The sequence below is a fragment of the Triticum dicoccoides genome, chromosome 5B, assembly GCF_002162155.2.
Source record: "Triticum dicoccoides isolate Atlit2015 ecotype Zavitan chromosome 5B, WEW_v2.0, whole genome shotgun sequence".
Lineage (NCBI taxonomy): Eukaryota > Viridiplantae > Streptophyta > Magnoliopsida > Poales > Poaceae > Triticum > Triticum dicoccoides.
The window spans coordinates 137,123,151-137,148,098 of record NC_041389.1 but is presented as its reverse complement, the minus strand read 5'-3'; the positions used below and the strand labels follow the sequence as shown (position 1 = coordinate 137,148,098).

Genomic DNA, 24,948 nt, shown 5'->3' with positions numbered 1-24,948 from the left:
CTCCGCCACTTCATCCGTTGTGGCCCATAATGTCGTAGCTTTCAGGGTTGGGTTCTGATAGAACTCTATCCATAGAGACCTCCTCCCTTTGCTCGTATATAGCACTTAGAAGAGTGACTTCTCCCCGATAAGGGTTTAGAGTATAGAGAGGATGCCTTTCTATAAATAATAGTAATAGTAAAAGACAGAAAGCAAAGACTAGATTAGATGTCCGGCATTTCTTTTTGATCGAGTTTTTCGAAGATTGATTGGACTTGAATTCCCGCTTGATTGCTTTTTCTCTCTCCTCATGTTTTGCTAATAGTTTTTATCAACATGGAGATACGAAAGTAGAGAACGCATTGCATTCAATGTGATTTCCGCTGCCTTGCTTCGATTTCGTGCGTTTAAAGGCAGGGTTGAGCAACCAATCATAAGCCAGCGAGGATGCATTTCCCGTGCCCCTATTTAGTTAGTACTTTTGAGTTAAGAACGAGAAAACAAACTATTTCATTTAATAAAAAAAGTGCAACGGCTGTAAGGTGAAAAGGCCATGAGGATGGCTACGGCTTTGAAGCTCCTTTATCTACCATAGATAGAATGGAAGAGTTTTTTCTCACTGTTGTTTCTGATGTAGGAGTTGGGGATGGAATGATTGATTCAAGCTCTGGTGGTACTAATCATGTCTCTGGGAGTAAACCAACTGGAGCGGCAAGGGAACATGCAGTACTGGAGAGGGGATCTCATAGCAATACTGATTCAAGTAATTTCAGAGTTACCAGAGATGCAATTGGTTTAGAAATATGTACTAGAAAATGGTAAACTAATACTGACTATTCTCTGTGGATATCTGGTTGGACACCAAGCATTTTTACCCCTATTTGAATGCAGAGTCAGAGTATAGACAGCTAAACAATGTTGTAATATATTTATCTACCAAATTAGAGTGCATAGTCATTTTTCTATTGATGTTCCCAGAAATTCAGTTCACTAGGGAACACCTTACAGGTTGGTCATGGGTATGGGTATGCGCCATACCCCTCAGTATGGAGTACATTGGGTCAGGATTGGATAGCAAGACTTGTCGGTAGCCGGCATTAGGTAAAAGGAAAAGCTCTATAAAAGCAAAGAAATGAAATCGAAGGCCGATGGTAAAGCTGGGGCGGATTTTTAGTCGACCAGTTCGCTGAGGGCAAGATTGGAAAGAGTGGTAGATGATATCAGGTACTCCGTATGAAGCGAGGCATGCAAAAAGAAATAGCAACGGGAAGAAGATGATTTTAATGGTAAGGTATCTTTATCTCGAGACGAATCGCGCGAGATTCCAGATGATGCAGAGCAAAGCGGAACCAATTGTATGGGCACAAGAGGAAAATAACTAGTTCTCTAAATTTTGCTCATGCGAATGAGAAGAGAATTGCGGAGGAGAATAGAGCTCAGCAGAATAAGGTGAGGGATAAAATTATGATGGACTCTCAAATTGTGGTGACTACACTTAGGTAGGCCACGTCGCCTCAATACTGCTGCCCGTTGGATGCATCAAATTTGTTTCGCAGATCTCGCCTCGCACTCGCTTAGAGGTCGTGTCCTTTCTCTTCTCTGGCTCTTGCGGCGGACACAGTGATTCTTCGTTCTCTGGTTGATGGCTTTCAAAAGTCAATTCCAGAAAGAGCCATTTGATCCCCATCAAAGTCTGCATTGAAACCCTTACACACTAATATACTTGATACTCGATCTATTTCACCGTACTTCTACTTCCTGACATTAAGAAAGTTTAAAACAAGGTCCTTCAAGAAGAAAGGAAGCACATGCTTGAGACCATTACGATTCCTGTTAGTGATGGTGCACTTGCAGCTAATGTTAGCTGTATTCAGTCTCTGAGTGGTCTACCTGTTGTTGCATCATAACCGGCTGACTCCTCTATTGGTTGCTGCTGGTTTATACCTGCATTCCAATCTGGTTTGATTTAGAGAGAAATCTCAATCCAGCCTCAATATTTTGGATTGATCAGACCGCCTATTGTAGAAGAGATTGCTTGCTAAAAATAGTACCGCATTTGTGCTTAAGAAAAGGCTTTCTTGTCCGGGGTCTCCACTTTTAATACACCACGCACCCCACTACCAAAAACTTCTCTTTCAATTCTAAACAAAGAGAAAGCTCAGGCGGCTGCTCAACGAGGAGGTTCATGCTCGTTAACTTACACTTACTTTTAGCACTTCTCTACCAGTTCTCTCTCATAGATAAGAATATCCTGCTCTTAGCACCGGTTTTCACTTCGTGTAGCAGCTTCTTCTTCTTTTGTCTACTCAAACACTTCATCCATGAGAACCAAGTTTTGATCAATGATATATTCAAAAAGTAAGAGCTACTCTATTAATCTACATACCTTGTCTCCGGCCACCATGTTTTCTCCGAAGGGTGAAGGCGGATTCTCTGAACTTAAAATAAGGGCGAAGGATACATACAATATGCCGGGTCTAAAGTGAAGTAGTACAGACACAGGAAATCAGAGAAAAACTTAGAGAGTCTCCATAATCTAGACTTCTCGGTTTCTTAATCGGTGTCTATCTTACTAAGATACTGGTGCAGCTTAAGGTGCTGGTGCTCCACCCCGCTCTAAGAAGTATGACTGTGATTTGCCAATACCCAAATGGGTAGTGTACTGCTCGCTCCCCTTCTTCTTAATTCAGACTTGTTTGCGCACACAACCTTCCTATAACTTTCTGACCTGGATCCAACCAAAGAAGGAAGATGTATGGCCTCCCTCGAACAAAAGAAGGAAGTATGGGAGTTTACCGGTAGGCAATGACCACAGCCGAAGTAAAGTGCTCAGCTCAAAGAAAGAAGGTGGTGGGGGCTTCGAAGAGTGAATAAGTTCGTTCACAGTGATGTGTAATCTCTTCAAATCGAGAGAAGAGGTGTCAAAAAGAAATGCTTTTAGGCAGGCTTACTTGCTTAGTATGTATTTTTTATACAATCAAAGACCAAGGTCGTACGGATAGCAATTCTGGACCATAGGCATAGCAGCACATAGGTATTCTCTCTTCTTTCTCAATTCAGAGAGGACACTATCTTAATTCTTGTGAAAAGGCAGAAGCAAGTGAAAGGGCAGCAGTATTATATGAGTTCTAAAAAGAAGGGCGAAAAAAAAGTCATGTATGATAGTGGTAAAAAGCCTTCAATAGAAGGGAATAGCAACCTGACTAGAAATTCATAGCTGAGTAGCATATGAACGAGTTGGTCAGGCTATGAATGAAGGCTACTACTCTTCAGGAAGAAGGTACTAATAGCTCGCTCAGAGGTTCAGTCAAGCTCCTCACTCTTGGTCTGGCGGGGCATATTAGATATAGTAGTGGTGTTTTGAAAGCTTCTTATTTTTTATAATACTATAGTAGGAGTAGGTCAGGTACAGCTTCTTATACTAGGGATGCTTTTTTGAATCATTGAAAAAGCTTTCAATAGTCTTAGTAAGTTTCAGAAAGGAGAATACCAAGGTTGAATCGAAGATAAAAGTCAAGCAGGTCACACCGCCGATGAGTTGTGTAGGAAGGATTGCTTGTCAAGCTCTTGCGGAATTTGGACTTATTATTTGGACTTATGGCTCTGAGAAAAACCCTTTTCTAGATTAGGCTTTTAGATCTACGAATTACGAGAGAGATCTCCGAAAGTATAAGCGAGATGCTCTTACACCAGAAAGATAGTATAAGCTAGTTCTCACTAGCCGGGCCCTTACTCCTACTACTCACCAGCCGAGCCCTTACTCCCATCTACTACTTCTTATTAAAGCTGCAAGTGCAGAGGGGAATTTCGCAAGCTAGGAGGAATAGAAAATCCTAACTAAGAAACAATCAATCGGTCCACTAAGTCTGTTAAGTAAGAGTTATACGAAATACTCTGATTCAATGTACGAGTGACTCAATCCCAAAGGTCAATCCAGCCAGCCGATTTTCAACAACAAAGGAGTTCACCGTGGAAAGATAAAGTCTAATGACAGACACTGGTAATTCTCTCAATGGGCCAGCCACTAGAATCAGTCAATGAAAAAGCAAGCAAGGAGATGTCCTCACTGGACATTTATCCTATTTGTGAAATCCTTTCTATGTTTCTGAGACCCGGAAACCTGTCAAATAAGTAGGGATTTCTTTCTCCCCATCCATGGTTTCTTTTACTTTTTGATAGGCGTCCGGCGCATGCATACAACCATTCCTTCTTCTCCTCGGAACGTCAGGTCGGTCGGAAAGAAAGCGCGGTGTAGCTGGCATCAGCATCTCTTGTTAGGTTCGCACACACAAGGGTGGTGGGTAGGTCTCTTTACGTGTCCCGCGAGGCAAGGAATTCTTCGACCAATGATATCATGGTATCAGAGTCGCCGATCGAGATTTCTCATGGCTACCCATTATTTTCGCTTGAAAGATCTTCACATGTAGGTGGAGCCGTCCCTTTTGAAAAGTGGATCTTTAGTCCATTCATTCTAAGTACTTTATTATTTATTCTGTAGAATAAGAAGGTTTCCCAGGCATGTGCTTCATGGTGACAAGTCTTAAAGCATGGATAGGTGGAAATGCGCTATAAAGATTCGGCATCGCTCGATCAAACAAGGGAAAAATCATCAAGAATCTGATCTTGGTCTGAATCATCTACCAAGGGTTCGCTGTCAATGCAATTTGAGTTGGCCAACTCCGGTGCCTCTAAGTCAGAAGTATCTCTATTGGCAAGCTCTCATTGACATAATCCGGTGTAGGTGTAGGGAGCTGACTCTCATGTGGATCAAGAAATATCTCCGTAGTGCTCAGGACAGGCCGTGAGCATCTTATCTGCTTGGATCAGGTAACAGCTTCATTTCTTTTCAGAAGCTCAAACACAGTGTTTTCCAATATAGAAGCGGAGTAGTTCTTGTGCAATCTAGGCATAGGGCTACTAGAATCCATCACTAAAAGAGGAGTTTTCCGAGCTCTATCGACACAACAGGACTCTAGATATTGGCAACAAAAGGGCACTTACCCCTAAACTAGATTACTCTTCTTCTTCCTATGATAAAGCGGGGGCTGAAAGGGACTCTTTAAAGTACTTCAACGTTATCACTGGACTTTCATGTCAATCCAACTGGAGGAGGGAAATCGGGAGAATAAAGAAGTCTTGCACGAGGGCGGCCTCTTTCCATGCCTTCAAATCCATTTGCCACACTTTCAGATCTCGGATATACAATGATGAATCCTGACGATCTACGATCACAGAACGCAGTAATATGAATGTCTCTCACGAGCCCCAAAGAGTCAATCAAGTATGCCTGCTTTGTTGGCACAGGGAAAGGTAGAACGACCTTCCGCCATGTCAACCGCTCACTAGGCTTCTTGCTGCGGTGAAGTTGCTTCATCACCTGGCTCAACATCAGCCTCATCCCCCCCATTTTAAGCTTTGGTTATAGTATCCTTTAGTTCCACTTCTTCACCGATCTCTCCCGCAATCTTCTTTCCCCACTCCTCATCCAAGTGAGGAGCTACCCGAGATCATCGAAACCCACCACACAAACCCTAACTGGCAAAACCGATCTACAAACACCAAGGGCGGGTAGAGGCGTCAGATGACAATTGAAGTAGGGGTCTGCCTCTTTCAAAGGGAAGCAAGAGTCTCATAGGGAAGGAGATCCTGCACAGACCAATCCCAATCAGTAAGAGAGTCTTGTTGTCAATGAAAGCAATTTTTCTATGTCCAATATCTGCCTATCTCGTGTTGTGAGCTATAAAGTACCCACCAGGGGGGGTGGACCAAGAAAGAGGCAGGCGATTGGGTCCTTCCCATCCTCTGTGATGTCAGTCTCTTTGTCATTCTTTCACCCTTGCTGAGTAGCGAAGTAAGCATACTCAAGATCCAATTCATCAATCATTTGAGTTGGTACGAACATAGGAATCCAGACTCCGCTTGATTCAATCTTCAGTTTCGACCTTCATCAGTCAGGAAAAAGAAGAAGGACCCACTTATTCCACTCGGAGAGACCGAACCAGGCAACAAAAAAAGAAAAACTGAAGGAAGTTCTCTTTCCATTCCAACTAAACTAAGTGAAAAAAGGGGGAGAGCAAAATAGAAACACAGGAACAAAGAAACTATGTCCAAACCAACGAGTCCTTTGGTCGACTCTAAAGAATGTATCGGGAGCTGGGAGTTAGCCATCTCATAGGAGTGATAGCTGGGTTTTTCATGGAGTTTCTTCGTACGATTGAAAAAAAGAGTGCTCTAGGTCGGAGAAAACAAGAAGAAGATTGTTCACCAGTCTGTCTCCCAACCTCTTTAAAGCAGCTACCTACCGTGATCTGGTCTTGGGACAGCATTGGCACCCCCGTTTGCTGGATCTTCTAGGCACTCTAAAGTGCTTCCACGAGAGACGGATGGACTTTTAGTTATAGACGGAGAAGAGCCTTTAGAGGATCAAGAGTGATTCCTCAATAAAACAAATGGGATTTTGAGGGAGGGCTGAACGCGATGTACTGAAGGGTTCGCTTTCGCTGATCGGCGCCAGTCTTTCCTGCTGTGAATTTCCCAGGTCGGGAGGGGCCCTTTCCTTCTACCTTACTGAACCCATTCACCAATGATTGGATCACTCAAAGCTAAAGACCAATTCCTTCCTTTTAGGTGGTCTAGGTGGTTGGGATACTATGCCCTTCTTTTTAGAGGCTCAAAGATGAGTTCTTTGAAGGAAGCAAAAGAACCCATGTGTCTCGGATGAAGTCTACCCTCTTTTTGTGCCGGGAAGAAGAATGAGATCCAACTCAAAGTCAAGGAAAGTGGCCTAGACCACTGACTTTTGATGGAAGGCTTCTGAACATGGATTGGTCTGATAAAGCCAATTTTTCGGCGAATCAAATATTTTCTGAGAGCACTAGACCTTCTCTCTTTCAGGATTGATTCCCACTCACTGCCTGATAGCAGGCTTGGCCCATGAGACCTATTGTCTTATTGTACTGGCTCACTTCACTACTTTGGAGGATGGGTTTTTCCCCTTTTTGGTTCGCAAACGTTCTAACCCATCGAGAAGCTCCATCCAAATTGGAGTTAATGTGAGCACTTCCCCAGAGGCAGAGGCTTTTTCTACAAAAGGGTGGGAGCATAAAATGTAGGTGAGTCAATTGCGTGTGGCCTTCAAGTATTTCGTATTGTAACAATATTAGATAGGCATCCAAACAAAGGTGCATGTACGGTTCCTAAGGGATACAATTTTGTCCTAATCGAAAGATGAAATAAGTTGATAGCGCGATCTCGTACTAACACATACTCTCTAAATATTTCAGAACTTGCATGCGGCCTTCAAGCCACAACCGCGGTATGAGTTCTGATCTCAGACTTTGGTTTGGGGGCTGCTGGCCCCTTCGCGTCGACAAGGAAACTGTGGACGACAATGGGTTTAGAATTCGAATAAAATGAAGACCCTATCGAACAAATAGAGGAAAGGGCGGAAAGGGCAAAAAGTAAAGTCTAAGCGACATATGGCACGAAAAGGAAATCCAATTTCGGTAAGACTTGATCTGAATCGTAGTTCAGATCCAAGTCGGTTCAGTGAGGGCGACCGCGAAAGTCACCGAATGGGTTCGGTCCGTCTTTTCCTGATCTTTGTTTGTCCCCCCAAAAAAGGCGTGAGAGGACGTTGCAGATGTCCGGGACGGACACGACTTCTTCTAACACTAGAAGACCACATGAAGAAACCCGGGACCAGAGCATGTCGTGAAAGACGCACACGGGGCGGGCGTGCTTCGACCGTGTCTCCGGGGCACAGTTGAATGTAGATATCATGAACGCGAGGATAAGGATACCAGGCTGAGAAACCCGGGCAAGTACTCCCCTAATGTGCCGATCGCTAGCGCATCCAGGGCCCCGGCGCCCAGCTCTGCTGGAGAGGCCGTCACTGATCTGAAAAGTGCGTCTGCGGTTCGGATAGACTGATTCTGCGAACGCCTAGCCCCAGGAATCAATAAAAAAAGAAGTGCTAAGTTTCATTTCAGATCAGTGAATAAACCAAAAAAGAGACCTTTCTTGCTCGACGCCACACTATGCTCCGCTTCAACAAATGAGAGTTTTCGGTGGAACCGGTGAACCACGCGAGCTGGTTAGATGCGTGGGGCAGAGGGCTCGTAGTACCTGATAGCGCAGCTATGCAGTGGAAGGGAAGGAGCCTAAATCGACCCCCTTCTTTCTTTTTTATTCAAAGACACAAAAGCAAGCACAATAGAGATTGGACTCTCGGATGAGACTAAGCAGCTACCGTTCCGACGCGCCCCTGACCCTATCTTGATTCAAACCGAAAACCCTCTCTAAGGTGGAGCCTAGTTGAAGCTGTCATTCAAAGAATAAATGGGAATCCAAATCCACTTTTAGGGATATAGATGAAGTCTCACTCAGTAAAGAGAGTTGTAGATTCGTAGAAGAGGATCAGAGTACGCGCGCTACAAAAGGCAGCTAGCCAATGAAAGTAAGTGGAAAGAATATAGTACTTTTGTACTGACCCCTCCGGGGCCCCCGGTTGTTTTGGCGCGCCCTACCCCAACGTTAGACTATTGCCTTTTTAGCCTACACTTGCTGCTTGCAGCATGGATTCGATAGATCTATCGAATCCATGCTTCCCCCGCCCCGAAGCGAGACTCTATCCAGATCTCAAAGAATAACGAGCTAGGCGGCCGGCGGGCAAAGAAAGGGGGCGGGGCGTTTACTTGAAAATGACAACCGCCTGTTCCAGCAGTGGGGGCCTTGCACGAAAGCAAACCTACGATTAAGTAGCAGTTGCTTTCGCTGATGGGCCTAGTGAGGGGGCGGCATTGTCCCTCAGATCTTACCAACCTCAGGTGTGTACATCTAACTTATTATCTTCTTTTTTCATGCAAGCCTGACCTCAGCTGTCCATTTCTTATTCATTCAGGGCGCCCCTAGTGGACTTGGCGGTGCTCCTTTCTCAAACCAGAACAACTCTGAACATTAGGGAAAATAAGGGAAGACCACCTGAGCGAACCGACCGAAGGGACTTTACTTATCCGAACCGAACGTTAGCGGCTTAAGCTAAGCCTATCGCGAGCTGCGTTGCTGCTTGATCGGCGGGGAGGAAGATCTCAAAGTATGGGGCAAAGGATCAAGCGCTTTGACTTTGCTTTGTCCCCCGGGATCCACCACAGGTTGGGTTTGAGAGCCGTGTGATGGGTGATTATCTAGCACGGTTCAGAGAGCACGTGTATGTAGTCTGCGCTGGTGAATGGAAGCCCCCGCCGCAAAAAAGAAGCGGCTCTTCCCACGGCTCTGTCACCATTGACTCTATTTATTATTATGGTAAATCATTGTATCAAGATGTCAATCTTAGATCTTATTTTAGTTCGATACGTCCACCTACGAAACTCGCCCTTGGCTTTCGTCTCGGTAGGTGTATTATTCTACATTTTCCCAAAAGGACATTCATTCATTTCTTTCTTCCCGGGCGATCACCACGACTAAAACGAAAACAAGACAAGAAATCAAGACCCGTACTACAGGAAAAGGGCTGGTGGCCGACATTTGGGAAAGTCGGGCCGATCGGGTGTCTTCATTCAAGCGAGGGTACAGAGGAAGAACGAAACGAAGTGAGAGGCCGGGGGGCAGGGAAAAGAGTCGAGTCGATCGACCGGGAGAAGCAAAACGAAATCCGGATTTGGCCGAAAAAGATGCAACGTTATGGATACCATGACCGATCACCATCGAGAAAGAAGAATTTTGATAAATCACTTCGGGTGAGCGGGGCCTTCAAGCGGCCTCAATACGCCGGGGTTGTAAATGACATACCTTTCCTTATGGGAAATGCCGCCTCCTTACTAAAAAGGAATAGAATCAAGTTATTTTTACCAAAGAAGTCCCGCTCTGACGGCCCAACGAGTCATCTACTAAAAAGGACCCTCCCCGCTGTGCGCCCCTCCTTGAATTATTCGGTCATGCAATACTTTTTTAATACTAAGAATAAAATGCATTTTGACCCCGTCCTAGTTCTCAATCATTTCGTGGCACCGGGTGTGGCTGAACCATCTACGATGGGGGAGCGAAGGGAGGAAGCTTAGATAAGAGAATACGCTCTCGCATCGCTTTTTTTTAGAAAGCTCTACCAGCGAGAAAAAGTGTTTGGCCCGAGCCAAAAAGAGGTTGATCCACTTCATTCGCCAAGCAAATGATCTTCGCTTCGTGGGAACAACAAAAACCACCATATCGCTCTTTCCTTTCTTCGGTGCTACCTTCTTTTTTCCAAGGGATGGGGTTGGGGTGTATAATAACCCTTTTTTTGAGTATGCCCGGAAACAACTCCTAGCTCAATTTAGGATCAAATGTAGGAACCTCATGGGTAAGGATAAGGTAATGGAATTGATAGAGAAATTCGTAGACCTAGGTAGGATAGGAAAATTGATAAAGGGAATAGAGATGATGATAGAGATCATACTGAGAAAGAGGATAATTCCGTACGGGTACAACTCTTATTTGAACGAAGTGCAAAAAATGCAATCTTTTTTGTCTAATAGAACAAACACTAATACCTTAATTGAGTCGGTAAAGATCAAATCTGTTTATCAAAGTGCTTCTCTGATTGCTCAAGACATCTCTTTTCAACTGAGGAACAATCCAATCTCATTTCGTTCCATTTTTAGTAAAATAGTGAAGGATATTCCATTAATAATGCCAAAAGGGGTGGAGGGGATACGTATTTGTTGTTCTGGTCGATTAGGGGGTGCGGAAATAGCTAGAACTGAATGCGGAAAGTATGGAAAAACATCTTGTAATGTATTTAACCAGAAAATCGATTATGCTCCTGTGGAAGTATCTACTCGTAACGGAATTTCAGGTGTCAAAGTGCGGATCTCATATAGTCAAAATAAGAAGGGACGTGCTATATCCGAAACGTACGAAATATAGTAAATATTTTAAATGCAGATGTAGTAGGGGTCGGGAACCGGATGGTACACAACTTGGTTTTGGAAGATATGGCACCAAAAGTTGTAGAGCTGGTCGTCTTTCATATCGAGCCATTGAAGCAGCGCGTCGGGCTACAATCGGACAATTCCATCGTGCTATGAGCGGACAATTCCGAAGAAATTGTAAGATATGGGTAAGAGTTCTCGCAGATCTTCCTATTACGGGGAAACCCGCAGAAGTTCGAATGGGAAGAGGAAAAGGAAATCCGACGGGTTGGATTGCTCGTGTGTCCACGGGACAAATCCCATTTGAAATGGATGGTGTGAGTTTGTCAAATGCTCGACAAGCCGCTAGATTAGCGGCGCATAAACCATGTTCGTCAACCAAGTTTGTTCAGTGGTCATAACGTAATTGGTTAGTGGGGAAAAACCGGGCCGGGACTCAAAAGAATTTGGCGAAGTGTTTGTTCCTGAACGAGGGAAGTGGAAAGACAAAGAGGGATAGGGAGCTCGCCTCCTTCTTTTTTGTAATCGCCGAAATTGTACGACGACCCTTCTTGTTCCAGGCATACGACCCTGAGACGTGACGGTGTCACTTTTCCGGCCCGGTAAAGTGACAGTGATATAAATAAGAATAAGAAAGAGAAGCGTGATGTTGTCGTGTTGTCAGCAATCAAATTATCGTAACTAGATAGTACGATTGCGTTGTTTCAATTTCTGTTCGTACTCTGATTGCTGTGGCTGCAGCTCGATCTTGGAAAATCTCTCAAATGGATGTCAAAAATGCTTTCCTTCATGGTGATCTACATGAGTTTTTTCTATATGCAGCCACCTCTGGGTATTGAAGTTCCTAATGGTCATGTTTGTCGCCTTCGAAAGGCCCTCTATGGGAAAAAAGCAACCACCTCGTGCTTGGTTTGAGCGGTTCAGCTCTATGGTTCAAGCTGCTGGTTTCTCTTCTAGTGAGCATGACCCTGCACTTTTCACTCATACATCTGACCGCGGTCGTACCTTGCTTCTTCTCTATGTTGATGATATGTTGATCACTGGAGATGATCAGAAGTACATTGCTTTTGTTAATAAAAAGTTGAGTGAGCAATTCAAGATGTCAGATTGATTTTCTCTCCGTTATTTTCTGGGAATTGAGGTTGATAAAACTAATGATGGTTACTATCTCTCTCAGCATCGCTATACTCAGGATTTGATCTCACGCTCAGGTCTTACTGATACACACACTGCCGCTACACCCATGGAGCTCCATCTCCAATTGCGCCCTAGTGATGGTACTCCTCTTGAGGGATACCACTCGCTATCGTCATCTTGTAGGCAGCCTTGTGTACCTCACTGTGACCCGGCCTGACATTGCTCATGCAGTCCACATTGTCAGTCAGTTTGTCAGTGGTTACTTGAGGGAGATGCAAATACTTCATTCTTCCATAGTGCTGCCAATGGAAGACACATAAAATGTAATATTGCTTCTTTGGAACATGAAGGAAATGTTATACAAGATGAGAAAGAGTTGCAAGAACACATTTCTAGTTACTATAAGAGACTATTTGGTTCAGAGGACAGGGGGGGCATATCTCTTGGTGGAAGCCCCTTGGTCAACAGAGCACATGCTATCAGAACTAGACAATGAAGAGTTGACTAAGCCTTTCACTATGGAGGTTTTAGAGTTAGTAGTTAAAGAGATGAAAACCAATACATCTCCTGGCCCAGATGGCTTACCAGTAATCTTTTCGAAACATTTTTGGGAGATGGTTAAAGAGATGGTCAAAAGAATGCTTGATAGCCCGCATGCTGAGGAGTTGCAACTTAGAAGACTTAATTATGGGGTGGTTACTCTGATTCCTAAAACGAAAGATGCTGCAACTATCAAGCAATATCGGCCAATATGTTTATATTATGTTTGTTATAAAATTGTGACTAAAGTACTGACAAATAGGCTTGAGAGAGTTGTAGATAAGGTGGTGAGTAAGAGTTAGACGGCATTTATGAAAAACGGAAATATTTTAGATGGGGTGGTCACTATCCATGAGGTGTTTCATGAGCTTAGGAGGACTAAACAAGAGGGGGTCATACTAAAGCTAGACTTTGAAAAAGCATATGACAGGGTGAATTGGGATTTTCTACAAGTGGTTTTGCTTAAAAAGGGTTTTCTTTAGTGAGAAGTGGAGATGTTGGATTAAACAAGTGGTAGAAGGAGGTGCAGTGAGTATCAATATTAGTGGAGAGGTTGGCCCATATTTTAAGAGCTACAAAGGATTTTTGCAGGGTGATCTCACCTCTTCTTTTGAATTTGGTGGTGGTCACAGAAAAGGGGGTCACTCAAGTGTACGGCATTCTGTGTCCGTCCAGATCGCGGTACATGTTCGGACTGCTCTGGATTGTAGAGGAACGAATTTCAGGCTACTTTAGATGGGGTGGGCTGCACCCATTCTCGGTACGTACAAGGTGGGCACCCATTCTCGGTTAAGATGGGAAATCCTATAGGGGTAGAAATGCTACATGAAAAAAATCCGCTCTTGCTGTATTAGGAATTGAAAGTAAGTCAACTCCTTCCTCTTAGAGACCCTTGTCGCAGCTGTGACTACTCTTTCTATTTGAATTGAATGTCAGCGAATCACTTGTTTCACTAATGTGACTAGTCTTGACTGCAGGTTTTTTCTTTCTATAGAGAAGTGACTGCGCTAGAGATGCTTATTAAAGGTTTGCTTGGTGGCTTCCTTGCTTGACAGGCTTTCCTTGTTGATTGGCTTGGTCTGCTAGTTCCCGGAAATCACTTCCTCTAAGTCTTAAATAGAAGAACCTACTCTTTCTTCAAAGAATGTAGCATACCTAAGAAATGATTTCTCTAACGAGTCAAATCCGTTGTGAAATAAGGAAATGCGCGGATCGCTTCTTCTACCCTTCTCTTATTCGCATTTCCTGCTTACTATTGAAAGAAAAGTTGTTACTGCTGCATATCCCCTTTTTCCTCTAATTCGAGCGAGTAAAGGCGCAGCTTCCTCATCTTTGCTTTATAGTTTGATATAATATAGAATTGGATTTTGCTTTCCTTTAAGGAGCTCTAGCTATCTTGCTGATCCACCAGTTCATACTATTAATGAAAGCTCTTTCACCCTGCCCGCGGGTAATCCCTTACTGAGCCTACTCAAGCAATCTCCCATTAGCCGCTCTTTACTTTATAGTCAAGCGATTGTAAACTCCTTATTTAGGCTAGCGACTTTGCTGATTAACAAGATTATCGCATTGGAGCTGTGACAGTTATGTAAACTACTTCTCTAGCAAGTAATGAATCTGAGGTCAAAGCCAATGAGTACGCCGGATGTTGCATTTTCGCAGTGAGGGAAGGTTGGCTTGACAGGCTTCGTTCTGGATGTTGTAATCTCTTCTCATGGTCTTTGTTCGCATTATTATCCCGTTGTGAGAATGGCTAGGACTGTGGATCCACACGCCCCCCCTCTAGTCAGTACTTTCCGAGTAGCGCAAAGCTTCTTCGTTGGCAAATAAACGAATTAATGAACTAATTTCCTAATATGACGTGAACTTGAACTAGCATTGATCAAGTCCATGAGCTCATAAGAAGGAGTTCTTCACGTGATAAAGTCCATGGCTTAGCTTAATTCAATAAAAAAGAAAGTATCCAATCGACTTTAGGAGCGCCATATGTTTCTATCTGAAACGGCAAAGCGAGGCTCGCTATAAGGGTCATAGCTAGTTCAGGATTGGTAGGAAAGTAATACAAATGATTGTAATATGACAACCCCAAGGGGAGCTAGCCTTTGTGTTAAGATTAAAAAGAAGAGCCCTCTTTTCATACGACTCGGTGATTCCGTTGCTCTATCCGGCCGCAAGATTCGATCGCGTACAGCACGAGCACGAGATGGGTTGGGGACTTAGAAATGAGCTATGCTCCAAGAATTGACCCCTGAACTACCTTTGCCCGCCTTTTCTTGTAGAATCCATTCCCCCTCTTTTATATATTTAGAATGCTTTTAGGGCTAGTGGAATGAGGCTGGAACCCATCAATATCTCTAAACCGGGAGAGTTGCTTGTGTTGGGTTCAAAGTTTAGCTCTACCAAGGCAAGATATAATATGCATCCAGCTTTAGCTGAATATCGTGAGTGTTCCGCGAAGTCTGCTAGCCATTGGCCTTACATTCAGGATACTCCTTTCTGTCTTTGCGATGTTTGGTTATAAGAGAATGTTGCTCTTCAGAAAACGCGTATAGTGGCCTTCGTCGATGGGACAAACGCTCCAGTGTATGCGTTACAAGGCAACTAGCATTTTGTCATGGAAGTTCATGAAAGAATGTTCTTGTTTTTCGTTGGAAAAAACAACGCCGACGTCAAGATCAGTCTCCTTTCAAAAGTGAGTGAGCAGAGCTGAAAAAGATGGAGTTACCTGGAGATGAGATTTCTTTCTACGGATATGAAGGATAGAAATCTGCTATTTGCTGCTATTACAACGAATCAACCAATTCGTAGTAAGTGTTCCTGTCTTCCCGATCTACATGATTTTTTCCCAACCAACATCTCTCAGAACTTTGCTATAACGCCAAACTTGGATATAACGCCAACGCCTGAGCGAATTGCCGGCGTCACAATAGTTTTACAAATAGAAGAGTATTTGGGCCAAAATGAGTCCGAACAGGGAGCAGTCAATTTAGCTAGAACAGTATTGGGAGCCCGCCACCGAAATGGCGAAACTTGGCAGGGCATATTAGAGGATATTCGGGCGGGTGGTGGTATGGATAATTTTATCCAGAATCTGCCTGGTGCCTACCCGGAAACCCCATTGGATCAATTTGCCATTATCCCAATAATTGATCTTCATGTGGGCAACTTTTATTTATCATTTACAAATGAAGTCTTGTATATGCTGCTCACTGTCGTTTTGGTCGTTTTTCTTTTTTTTGTTGTTACGAAAAAGGGAGGTGGAAAGTCAGTGCCAAATGCATGGCAATCCTTGGTCGAGCTTATTTATGATTTCGTGCTGAACCTGGTAAACGAACAAATAGGTGGTCTTTCCGGAAATGTGAAACAAAAGTTTTTCCCTCGCATCTCGGTCACTTTTACTTTTTCGTTATTTCGTAATCCCCAGGGTATGATACCCTTTAGCTTCACAGTGAAAAGTCATTTTCTCATTACTTTGGCTCTTTCATTTTCCATTTTTATAGGCATTACGATCGTTGGATTTCAAAGACATGGGCTTCATTTTTTTAGCTTCTTATTACCTGCGGGAGTCCCACTGCCATTAGCACCTTTCTTAGTACTCCTTGAGCTAATCTCTTATTGTTTTCGTGCATTAAGCTTAGGAATACGTTTATTTGCTAATATGATGGCCGGTCATAGTTTAGTAAAGATTTTAAGTGGGTTTGCTTGGACTATGCTATTTCTGAATAATATTTTCTATTTCATAGGAGATCTTGGTCCCTTATTTATAGTTCTAGCATTAACCGGTCTGGAATTAGGTGTAGCTATATCACAAGCTCATGTTTCTACGATCTCAATTTGTATTTACTTGAATGATTCTACAAATCTCCATCAAAATGAGTCATTTCATAATTGAATAAAAACGAGGAGCCGAAGATTCTAGGGGGCTACAGCTGCGCTTTTGCAGCACTGAACATGGTTCCGGGTACTCAAGATATTGTGTTTGGAGAGGTGTAGATAGATAGGACGTAGTCTTGCTCGATCAGGACCCACAAGCAAGGGCTTGCGCTTCCCGCGCGAAAGAAAGCAAAATATACGGATTGAGATAATAACGGACTTGAAGCTTCTCAATTGATCCAAAGATACTATACTGGTTTATTTGGTTATCTGAACTTGGTTGATAGTACCCGGATTCTCCTTTTCTGATTGACTTGTGACATTGGAAAGTCAAGATGGTACCTGGCCTATCGACATTGGCGACATTGGGAAGTCAAGATATTGGGTTTGTTTTACAAAGAAAGGTGAAAGCCGAAAGCCTTACGCATTGCTTTAAGAAAGTGAAGAGATGGGCGCCCTATTCTCTGTGGTCTGTGACGTTCTGTCAGCTATTGCCCGTGCTCAGTTCCAGATTTCTTCCATCAGTAGTCGGTATCTTCCATTTCAAATGCTAGTGAACATCACTTCTTCTAATATGCAATTCCCGAATGGGAACAAACTTGAAACCCTTCTTTTCCTAGCATTTCAGCCCAGGCGGCTTCCCTCTATATTAATAAGTTCTTTCGAGCAATCACTGATGTAGGTAGGGCTGGTGCGAGAAGAGATTGTCTTATGCCAGAAAATAGGTGCTCCATGTCGAAGGCAGAAAAGACGTGCTTATCAAATCGCTGGTCCAAGCTCTACCAACCCGGGACTCTAACAACACTGGTCTATAGGGCTTAAGTTAGGGAAGGGGTATAGAATGGTACTTTCCATTTCTCAGGAATCCATAGAGAGAAGATCCTCCAGCTGCGGGTACAAGGCAGTTACACTTATTTCAGCAAAAACTATTAGGAATGATGCTGATGGCAGATGCTTGCACTATTCACTTAAGGCTGGGTTGGCTTCTCAGTTAAGAAGAAGCAAACAGTTCAGCCTGATTGAAAACTAGCGTTTCTTGTCCTTGCATCTTGCGAAAAAACGGAGTAAAAAAGAACAAGAGCATGAGTTGGGTCTGTGATTCCTGTTCGAGAAGCGGTTCCAACATCTGCCTTCAGGGTCTTGGTTAGCCGGAACTAGAAATGCCGGGACTATGGGGAAGGGTCCCTCGGGCGAGATGGCTAAGCGTGTACGATGAATTCTGTCTATCTGAAGATCTGAGAAAGGCGCTGATTACAGCTCTGTCCTTGGATGGACCATAGGCCTGATGCTAGGAGAGTGTAGTTCGAGCATTCTATTGTGTGCTCGATCCGTGATACGCAAAGCAATCTCCTGTTTACTATTGATCTACTTCCCTCTAGCATCACTCATCCTTACGGCACTAGTCCATCCATCCCTCGACCGAAGAGAGTCTTCCTCCTCACGGAACTAGGGTTTGGTTTCATAGACAAGACTTTCGAGCGCGACGTTGCGCACATCCTCTTGCTTGGTATCTTTTCTAGTGTACATCACATTCATTTTCCTTTCCATTCATTTTCCTTTCATGTAGATATGATAATCTTCGTGGCATCAACCTCCTATAGGAGCTGCCAGTAGTACTTTCGCGGGATTTTAAAGCAGGCAAACTTATGATGCGAGTCTAGTTAGAATAGAACCAGTGCACTCTGAAATCCGAACCAACCAATACGCTTCGCTTTCCTCTGCTCGTATAGACTCCGTTCGTGTTAGGACATCCATAGCCAATAGTAATAGTAGCTAGTAGCTTCGCCCCCCCCCCCTTGCCCCCGGAAAGGTTCTCATTCCTCACTGGATCTAGTTGACTTGCTGCTACAGCAATCAATCTATCTATATGTTCCGGACGGAAGAGAGAGTTTCCTACATTCCCATTCCCATGAACTGAACATCGGGTACCAACGATCTTGAATCCCGTGCTGAAACCTATAGATATGCACCTGTGCGAACCAACCTGGCAATCCTCCTGTCTATTCTTTCTATCTGGACTAGCGCTTCCCACTGGAGCTTACTACTTGACTAGAGCACTTGAACTTGTTAGTTTCATTAGTCATTTTCCTAGCATAGCAAAGTGAGTTTCCCATCAACGGATTATCATCCTGTTGTTTCCATGAACATCAGGTACATATATGAACCTGTCAACGGAGCGGAACATATGATATGAACCAAGTAGATTCGTCTTTTTGCTCATAACGTTAGTAGTTACTCGCTCATTAGTAGTGAACTATGATCATTTGTGAGGAGTATGTTTTCAACTCTATGTATGTCAATTCGAGAGTAGAGCGATCTACGTCAACCAAGAGCAGAACTCTCTCTATTTCCGGCACAGGCTTTCTTTCAATCAAGAAGAAGATTATTTCAGATTTTATCACTATCCGGGCTGCTATCTACTATCTACCTATCTAGCTACCCGGGCTCGTTGTGAGGCGGGACCCAACCCTCCTCTTCACTCCACTGCTTCAACGGAAATGGATCCATCATCTGCTACCCATGAGTAATAACGTTACGAATCTACCACTGATCCCGAGGGCAAGTATGAAAAAGAGAGTCAAGCAAGGTTGGATTCGTATGTTCCATTTGAGTAAGCCTCTGATGCCCTGCGCACATAGCTTCTTGCATGCCCGATGGCAGGACAGATCTCCCAACCTGGAGTATATTCCCGGCCCCGTAGCTTAGCTTAAGATCTTCGTATTTCAAGTCCACCGGCATGGGACCTGACCTTGGGAATAAGCCCCGCCCTGTCCTCTAAGATATGAGATCCACCCACACCCAAACCTGGAAAAGCGGCAGGCTCTAGTCGAACTCCATACTAGAAGAGAAGAGAACCCTTTCCGTTGGAAGAAAGAGAAAAGGGGCCGGGCTATGCACTTCAAGAGAACCAGCCCAAGAAGAACTCAATAAACTATTATATATAGTCCTGGCCAAGAGAAGGCCACCACATCAAGCTAGCAGGAATGGGTACTACAGCACCAAGAAAGATCGATGGAAAGGGATATGAAACTATTTTAGATGCACGCTCTAGCTCTAAAGCAAGCTTATACGCACTCATAAAGGTGTCGTCTAGTGCCGTGAAGATAAACCGATTCTCTGACCATCCCTCGAGATAGCCTTTGATTCTCTTTAAGGATCCGGGAGCCATATAAGGATGAGTTAGCCGTAGGATATGATTCCTTCTTGGGATGGGAATAAGGGGATCGAGAATGATGCTGCAAACAAGATAAGGGATTCACCAAGGCAGTATTACTATGGAAATGGTATAGAGCTAGCCCAGAAAAGAGAATCCATGGCATGGCTATTCACTCAATCAAAAGAGAAGGTCATAATCTGGAAACTATTCCAACACAGAAGGGTTCTACGCTAGGAATCACTAAACTAGACGAGCACTTCTCAAGTGCCAGCTAGGAAACTGTCTGTACTGTAAACCAACCTTGTCCCCACCCGTAGAGAACTTTTAGTAGATGGAAGCGAGCTCCCTAGTCCTATTCGACCCACTTGGAATTCCCTTATGTGAATCATTCATGTAGCATTGATATACGAGAATTAGAGATTGCTCCACCGGGCCTGACTAGTAAATACAGTATACGGGGAAGAGAGTCTTCTAAACCTGAAACCTATGAAGCAAGGAAATCACTCTACTCTGCAAGCTATTCCACTGGAAAGGACAGGATTCTAAAGGAATGGGATTAGTACTACTTAATTAAGGAAGGGATGAGTGCTGTCTTCCAGGCGGGGGTTCTAGCAACTAAAGCAGTGGAAATGTTCTCGTTCTCTCATGCTTCAAAGCAAAGAGTTGTGCCTGGCATTCCCATTTGTCTCTCTCTGTCGAAAGCTAGGTCAAAGGTGCCTGTGCTCGAAATGCAACATCACTCACTTGGTCTAGTGGGTCGGGGTTCATCAAGCTTTTCATCTCCTGAAGCCACAAGTCTAGTATAGAATCTGCTCTTTAAGGTCGAGAATCTGCTCTAGAAGGTCGATTAGGCCTTGTCATCATGTCATCGCACTCCACTGGTATCAAAGTTCTCGGCCCTTTTCTTATATTACTTTAATTATATTATAGAAGTGTGCCCGGTCTTGTCTCAACATTCGAGGTTGGATGTGTTTCCTCAGTCATCGTTCGAGGAAAGCAGAGGCCCTCGCGGAAAGATCAAAGAAAATGAAAAGCACAGCCGCCTCTACCTAGAGCAAAGAAGCTTTGCCAGTCTTATCACCGGATTCACCATAATCAGCTTTAAGGTCCTGACTCTCAAATCGGATATCTCTTTCGTTCACAAGAATTCCTTATTATGTATGATTTGTGATTTGAAATTCTTTCTATTTACTATTTTGATGGAATTCATGAACGAGTAGATCAAAGAAAAGAAAGCAAAGCATTCACTCCTAAACTAAAGAACTAATCTACTGAGCTAGCCTCCCGTTATGCGCCAATGCTTGAACAAGACCGTTGACCTTTATCAAGCCAGTTTCCTATAGTTGACCGATACAGTTCGCAAGGCGGATGTGACCGATGGATTTGAAGAAGGAACTCATTTTTTTACTGATTCAGACCGTTTACCAGAAGAGCGGTATGGTTCAGAAGAGGTACTCATAATACAGATATCGTTTAACGAATTGCCCGATCGATTACCAATTCATTAAGCCTACCTATACCTCCTAAGGTTCCAGCCTACCTGTCAACCTGCTCTGACATACCCTTCTAGCTCACTTGAAAGGAGAGTTGTTGCTACTGTATGAAAGTCTCGATTAAAGAAAGGGATAAAAAGACATACATTCACTCGGTTTTAGCGTAGTTTTTATGTTTCCTTCCATTCATAAGAAGAAAGAGGTTATCTTTTAGCTCCGGGTCCGACTTATAAATAGGGTACTTGACCTTAGGATCGAATCAGGCTCTCCTTGGGATAAGCCAGAGAATGGATCAGCCGGGCGAAGTAAGTGATAGGATCTCCAGGATTCTAAATTCCATGCCCGGGGAAGTCTAAGAGGATAAAGGAGGATGTTCCCTGCAGGGCATTTCGCGGGGTTAGGATGTGCATGTTTACCAAATGAGCGGAAGACTTGACGCGAGCCAATGAAGCGCTGCTAAGGCGCTCCGGCTTTCCCCTGTTGAGTCGCTCTTTCCTGACCTTCTAAGTGAGTTCTAGCTTGAGCTGGCATAGTTTGTTCCGCTTGTAGGCCAAGGTTTAGAATCCATACGGAATGGACGAGGAATTGAGGTAGGGAAAGGAAAGGTAACACCTGGACACGAATACATCTTAGTGGCTATTTCTTACTACCCCAAATGGGTTGAAAGCGGCATCTTATCGAACACTGACATCGGAAAAAAGTGGCCTACTTGAAAGAAAAGAGAATCCGCCTTTCTTTTCAAAAGAAACTACTGGAATGAAATCAGCTCCGGGTAGAGATGGAGGGGGCTTCGTAGCTTGACTTTAACGGATCCCTTGCTTCATAGAATAGATGGCTAAGCTGTCTTCTTTCCCCTTCTTATTAGTCTCATATATTCTATCCATCGATTAGTATGAATGAGATCATCTATTTCCTTCTCTTTGGCGGATTCAATCATGCCTTGGATTTCCTTCTTTAAATGGCCTTTCATGCTTACTATAACTAGTTATTTCGGTTTCTACTGGCTGCTTTAACTATAACCCCAGCTCTATTTATTGGCTTGAACAAGATACGTCTTATTTGAAATGAATCTTACGAATAAGTAAGAAAAAGGTAATCGTCTTTTATTTAAAAGACCTTGAGTTATAAGCTGCTGCTTCGAGACTCAACTCACCATGTCTGCTGGGAGGAGATACCAGATAAGGCAAGTTTCATATGAGAATTGAGCCAATCACATCCCTATTCCTATCTTATGCACCTATTATCAGTGGACACTCAAATCGAATCAAACTTTCTTTAGCAATTGCCTCTCCTATGGCGCATTCTAGGATTAGTGTTAGTCCGTGAGATTGACTTATTCTTATCTTTAGCTGCACCGTAACAGGCTTATCTCGGATCATGTGAGTGAAGCCGTTGTGAGCTGGCATTAAGTCTGCAATCATGAATTACAATCCTTTGTGCCACATTGAAATCCTGCTACCGAATTCTAAGCTTCCCTTCCCTAGAATCTGATTACTCCAAGTCTCCAATAGCATCTAACCAATCCATTAACATGATTGCGTAGTGAGTTGAGGCTCCATCTTTATCATCCAACTCTTTCCTTCATCCGCTTCAACGGCAGTATTGTGCTTTCCTGCTCTTGGCATCGGGAATCGTATGAGTTTTTCAACACCTTCACTTAGGTCATTTACGCGAGCAGAACTTCGAATAAGAGCAAGGGTTCCCATCTAGGTAGTCTTCAATTTATTACTTTAGCATAGGAGCGCTCTCCAAAGGAGCTGCAACGCGATCGTCCGCGGGAAAAAGAGTTGGATTCGTCCCACCTATCTAGATCAAAGAAAACGCTTCTTCTATGGTTGCTATACCCAGAGAGTCATGAAACTCGCATGCAACTTAGAATCAGATTCTTCCACCGAAGGTCCCTATCACGTTCCAGGTATGGTTAGCTGAGATCAGATAGGGCCCGCATGCCCTTGATTGAAATATCTTATATAAAACTAAGCCCTCCTTCCAGCACCGCTGCACGGAGCTATACTGAATGAAAAAAGAAGAACCATTCACCAATTCCAGCGGAAATAGAACGCAAATAATAGGTAATTCCAGGGTAAACTAAGATCTAAAAACATGGCCTCAGGGGGATCATCCATGGGTCCAGAAGAGTGAAAGGAAGCCCTAGCTGGGTAGGGACGCGGTATCGGCACGCCAATATGGATTCGCTCGGACAGCTTTTCTTTGTGCATCATAAGAAACATTGTACTTTCTATCTAAATGACATAATGAGCAAACAGAAGTATCTTTCTCATAAGCTTCTCCTAATCGGAAAGGCAAGTAGCTTTAAAAGACATACGAGTTACATCCTTCTGGCACAATCTATCTATTCTAATTCACTTTTCTAATTAATCAACCTTCTCCAAAAACCGATGGTTCAAATATACCAAAGGCTGGCTTCTCTCTAATTGTATCGGAACTTGGCTTGCCTGCTTGTGCGATGGCTGACGACTCTAGGTCGGTATGGATAGTCTTTTCCAATGCGATCAAAACACTTTACGTTGTACCCTGTAGATCCTCTCTTCTTGGTCGGAAAGGAGTAATTTGGAATCGTGTATCCGCTTGACCCCTTTCTTTCCACGTGCAGATCTACTTCGTCGTGCAATCCCTCTTGCTCTCCTCATCCGATAGGACGGATTTAGATCCTCGGCATGATGGTTGATAGCAAGCCTCGTGGGTAGAGTTTCGGCTCGTCCTTTGCTTCTGCTGAGCTAAGCTAGAAGAACTCGTTTTAAGCCATCGATTCCAACGGACGGACGGGGCTAAGGGTGGTATTCCAAGTATCCTCTGCATGGACGTTCACCTCATGTGAACAAGGAAAACGGGCACTTGAATATCGTATGTAGTAGGAAGAAAGAAAAGCTTTTCTGCCAGGCGGTGACAATTGAGAAATGACATTTGCTTTTCTTCCTCGAGAATTCCTGTGTCCGAGCCAGTAAATAAGAAGAAAAAGGCATACCTTCTAAATCCCACTGAACCATTCTATCCTTCCCTCCAGCAGCCTTTCCTTTTCAGATTACTCACAAACTAGAATACGAGGGTGCTACTCAACTTCTCCAAAAGAGCCCTACTGAGTACAACTTCTCATAATCCTGACGGACCCAGAGCCGTTTTCAAAGCATAATCGTTATGCGGTCCCGTTGACCAAGAAAAACCTAAGGGTCAATTTTCCTATTAGTTCAGTCCCGCCTATAAAAATAGATAGTCATTTTCATTAGCTTGTGTGAGGTTTAGGTCATAAGGCATCTTTCATGGTGAATTTTATGATCTGTATGATCTAGCTCCAGTTTCCATATACGATCATGCTTTTCTTCCTGGTGCATGTGTCCTCAGTGGCCGAAAAAGACCTACTCTTCTTGCTTCTACTATTGGTACACACTTCGACTTGAGCTTCTCCCTTTCATGGATTGAATATCATAGATAGAAGAATACAGGCTTAATTAAGGCTTCAATGGCCTACTTACCTCTCGGCTATCAAAAAGGGCACAGATCCTTCTCCAGAGTACGAGTAAGCCAACATTCATGTTAGTTTTGAGCCACGGTCATGCAACCATGTCCTCTTGTCGATGAAGGCTTTCAGCCCTCGTATTATCCAGGAATTCTGGAGGTCGAACAGCGACTGTCTCTCTTCCAGAGTGTGATCATCTTCTACAGTGGGCTAAACAAAAGATCATGCCGAGGGGAATACTCGGTATAATCAATGTGTCAATGGTATCTATTTCATGGAAATCACCCACACACACTATGAGCAAAGAACCATGCAAAAATGTTGTTTTCAGCAGCAGCAGCAGCTCATACTTCAAACACAACTTCTGTATCCACGGGATCGCTTCAT

General features: G+C 43.7%; 1 protein-coding gene, 1 long non-coding RNA gene and 1 pseudogene across 2 annotated transcripts in view; 2 read left to right on the top strand and 1 right to left on the bottom strand.

Moving 5' to 3' along the window:
- Nucleotides 1-2,639: 2,639 nt before the first annotated feature.
- Nucleotides 2,640-24,948, bottom strand: part of LOC119307838 — a 24,419-nt gene continuing 2,110 nt past the window's right edge. The window contains exons 2-3 of the long non-coding RNA XR_005149597.1: nt 12,412-12,415; nt 2,640-2,653 (exon numbers count right to left, since the gene is read on the bottom strand). This is a non-coding gene — a long non-coding RNA (uncharacterized LOC119307838). The remainder of the gene's footprint in view (nt 2,654-12,411; nt 12,416-24,948) is intronic.
- LOC119307836 lies at nt 7,441-10,906 on the top strand (annotated as a pseudogene).
- On the top strand, nt 15,389-16,682 carry LOC119307837 (ATP synthase subunit a-like). Its single transcript, XM_037583929.1, has one exon. The coding sequence runs from the start codon at nt 15,634-15,636 to the stop codon at nt 16,453-16,455; it is 822 nt and encodes a 273-aa protein (XP_037439826.1). The 5' UTR covers nt 15,389-15,633; the 3' UTR covers nt 16,456-16,682.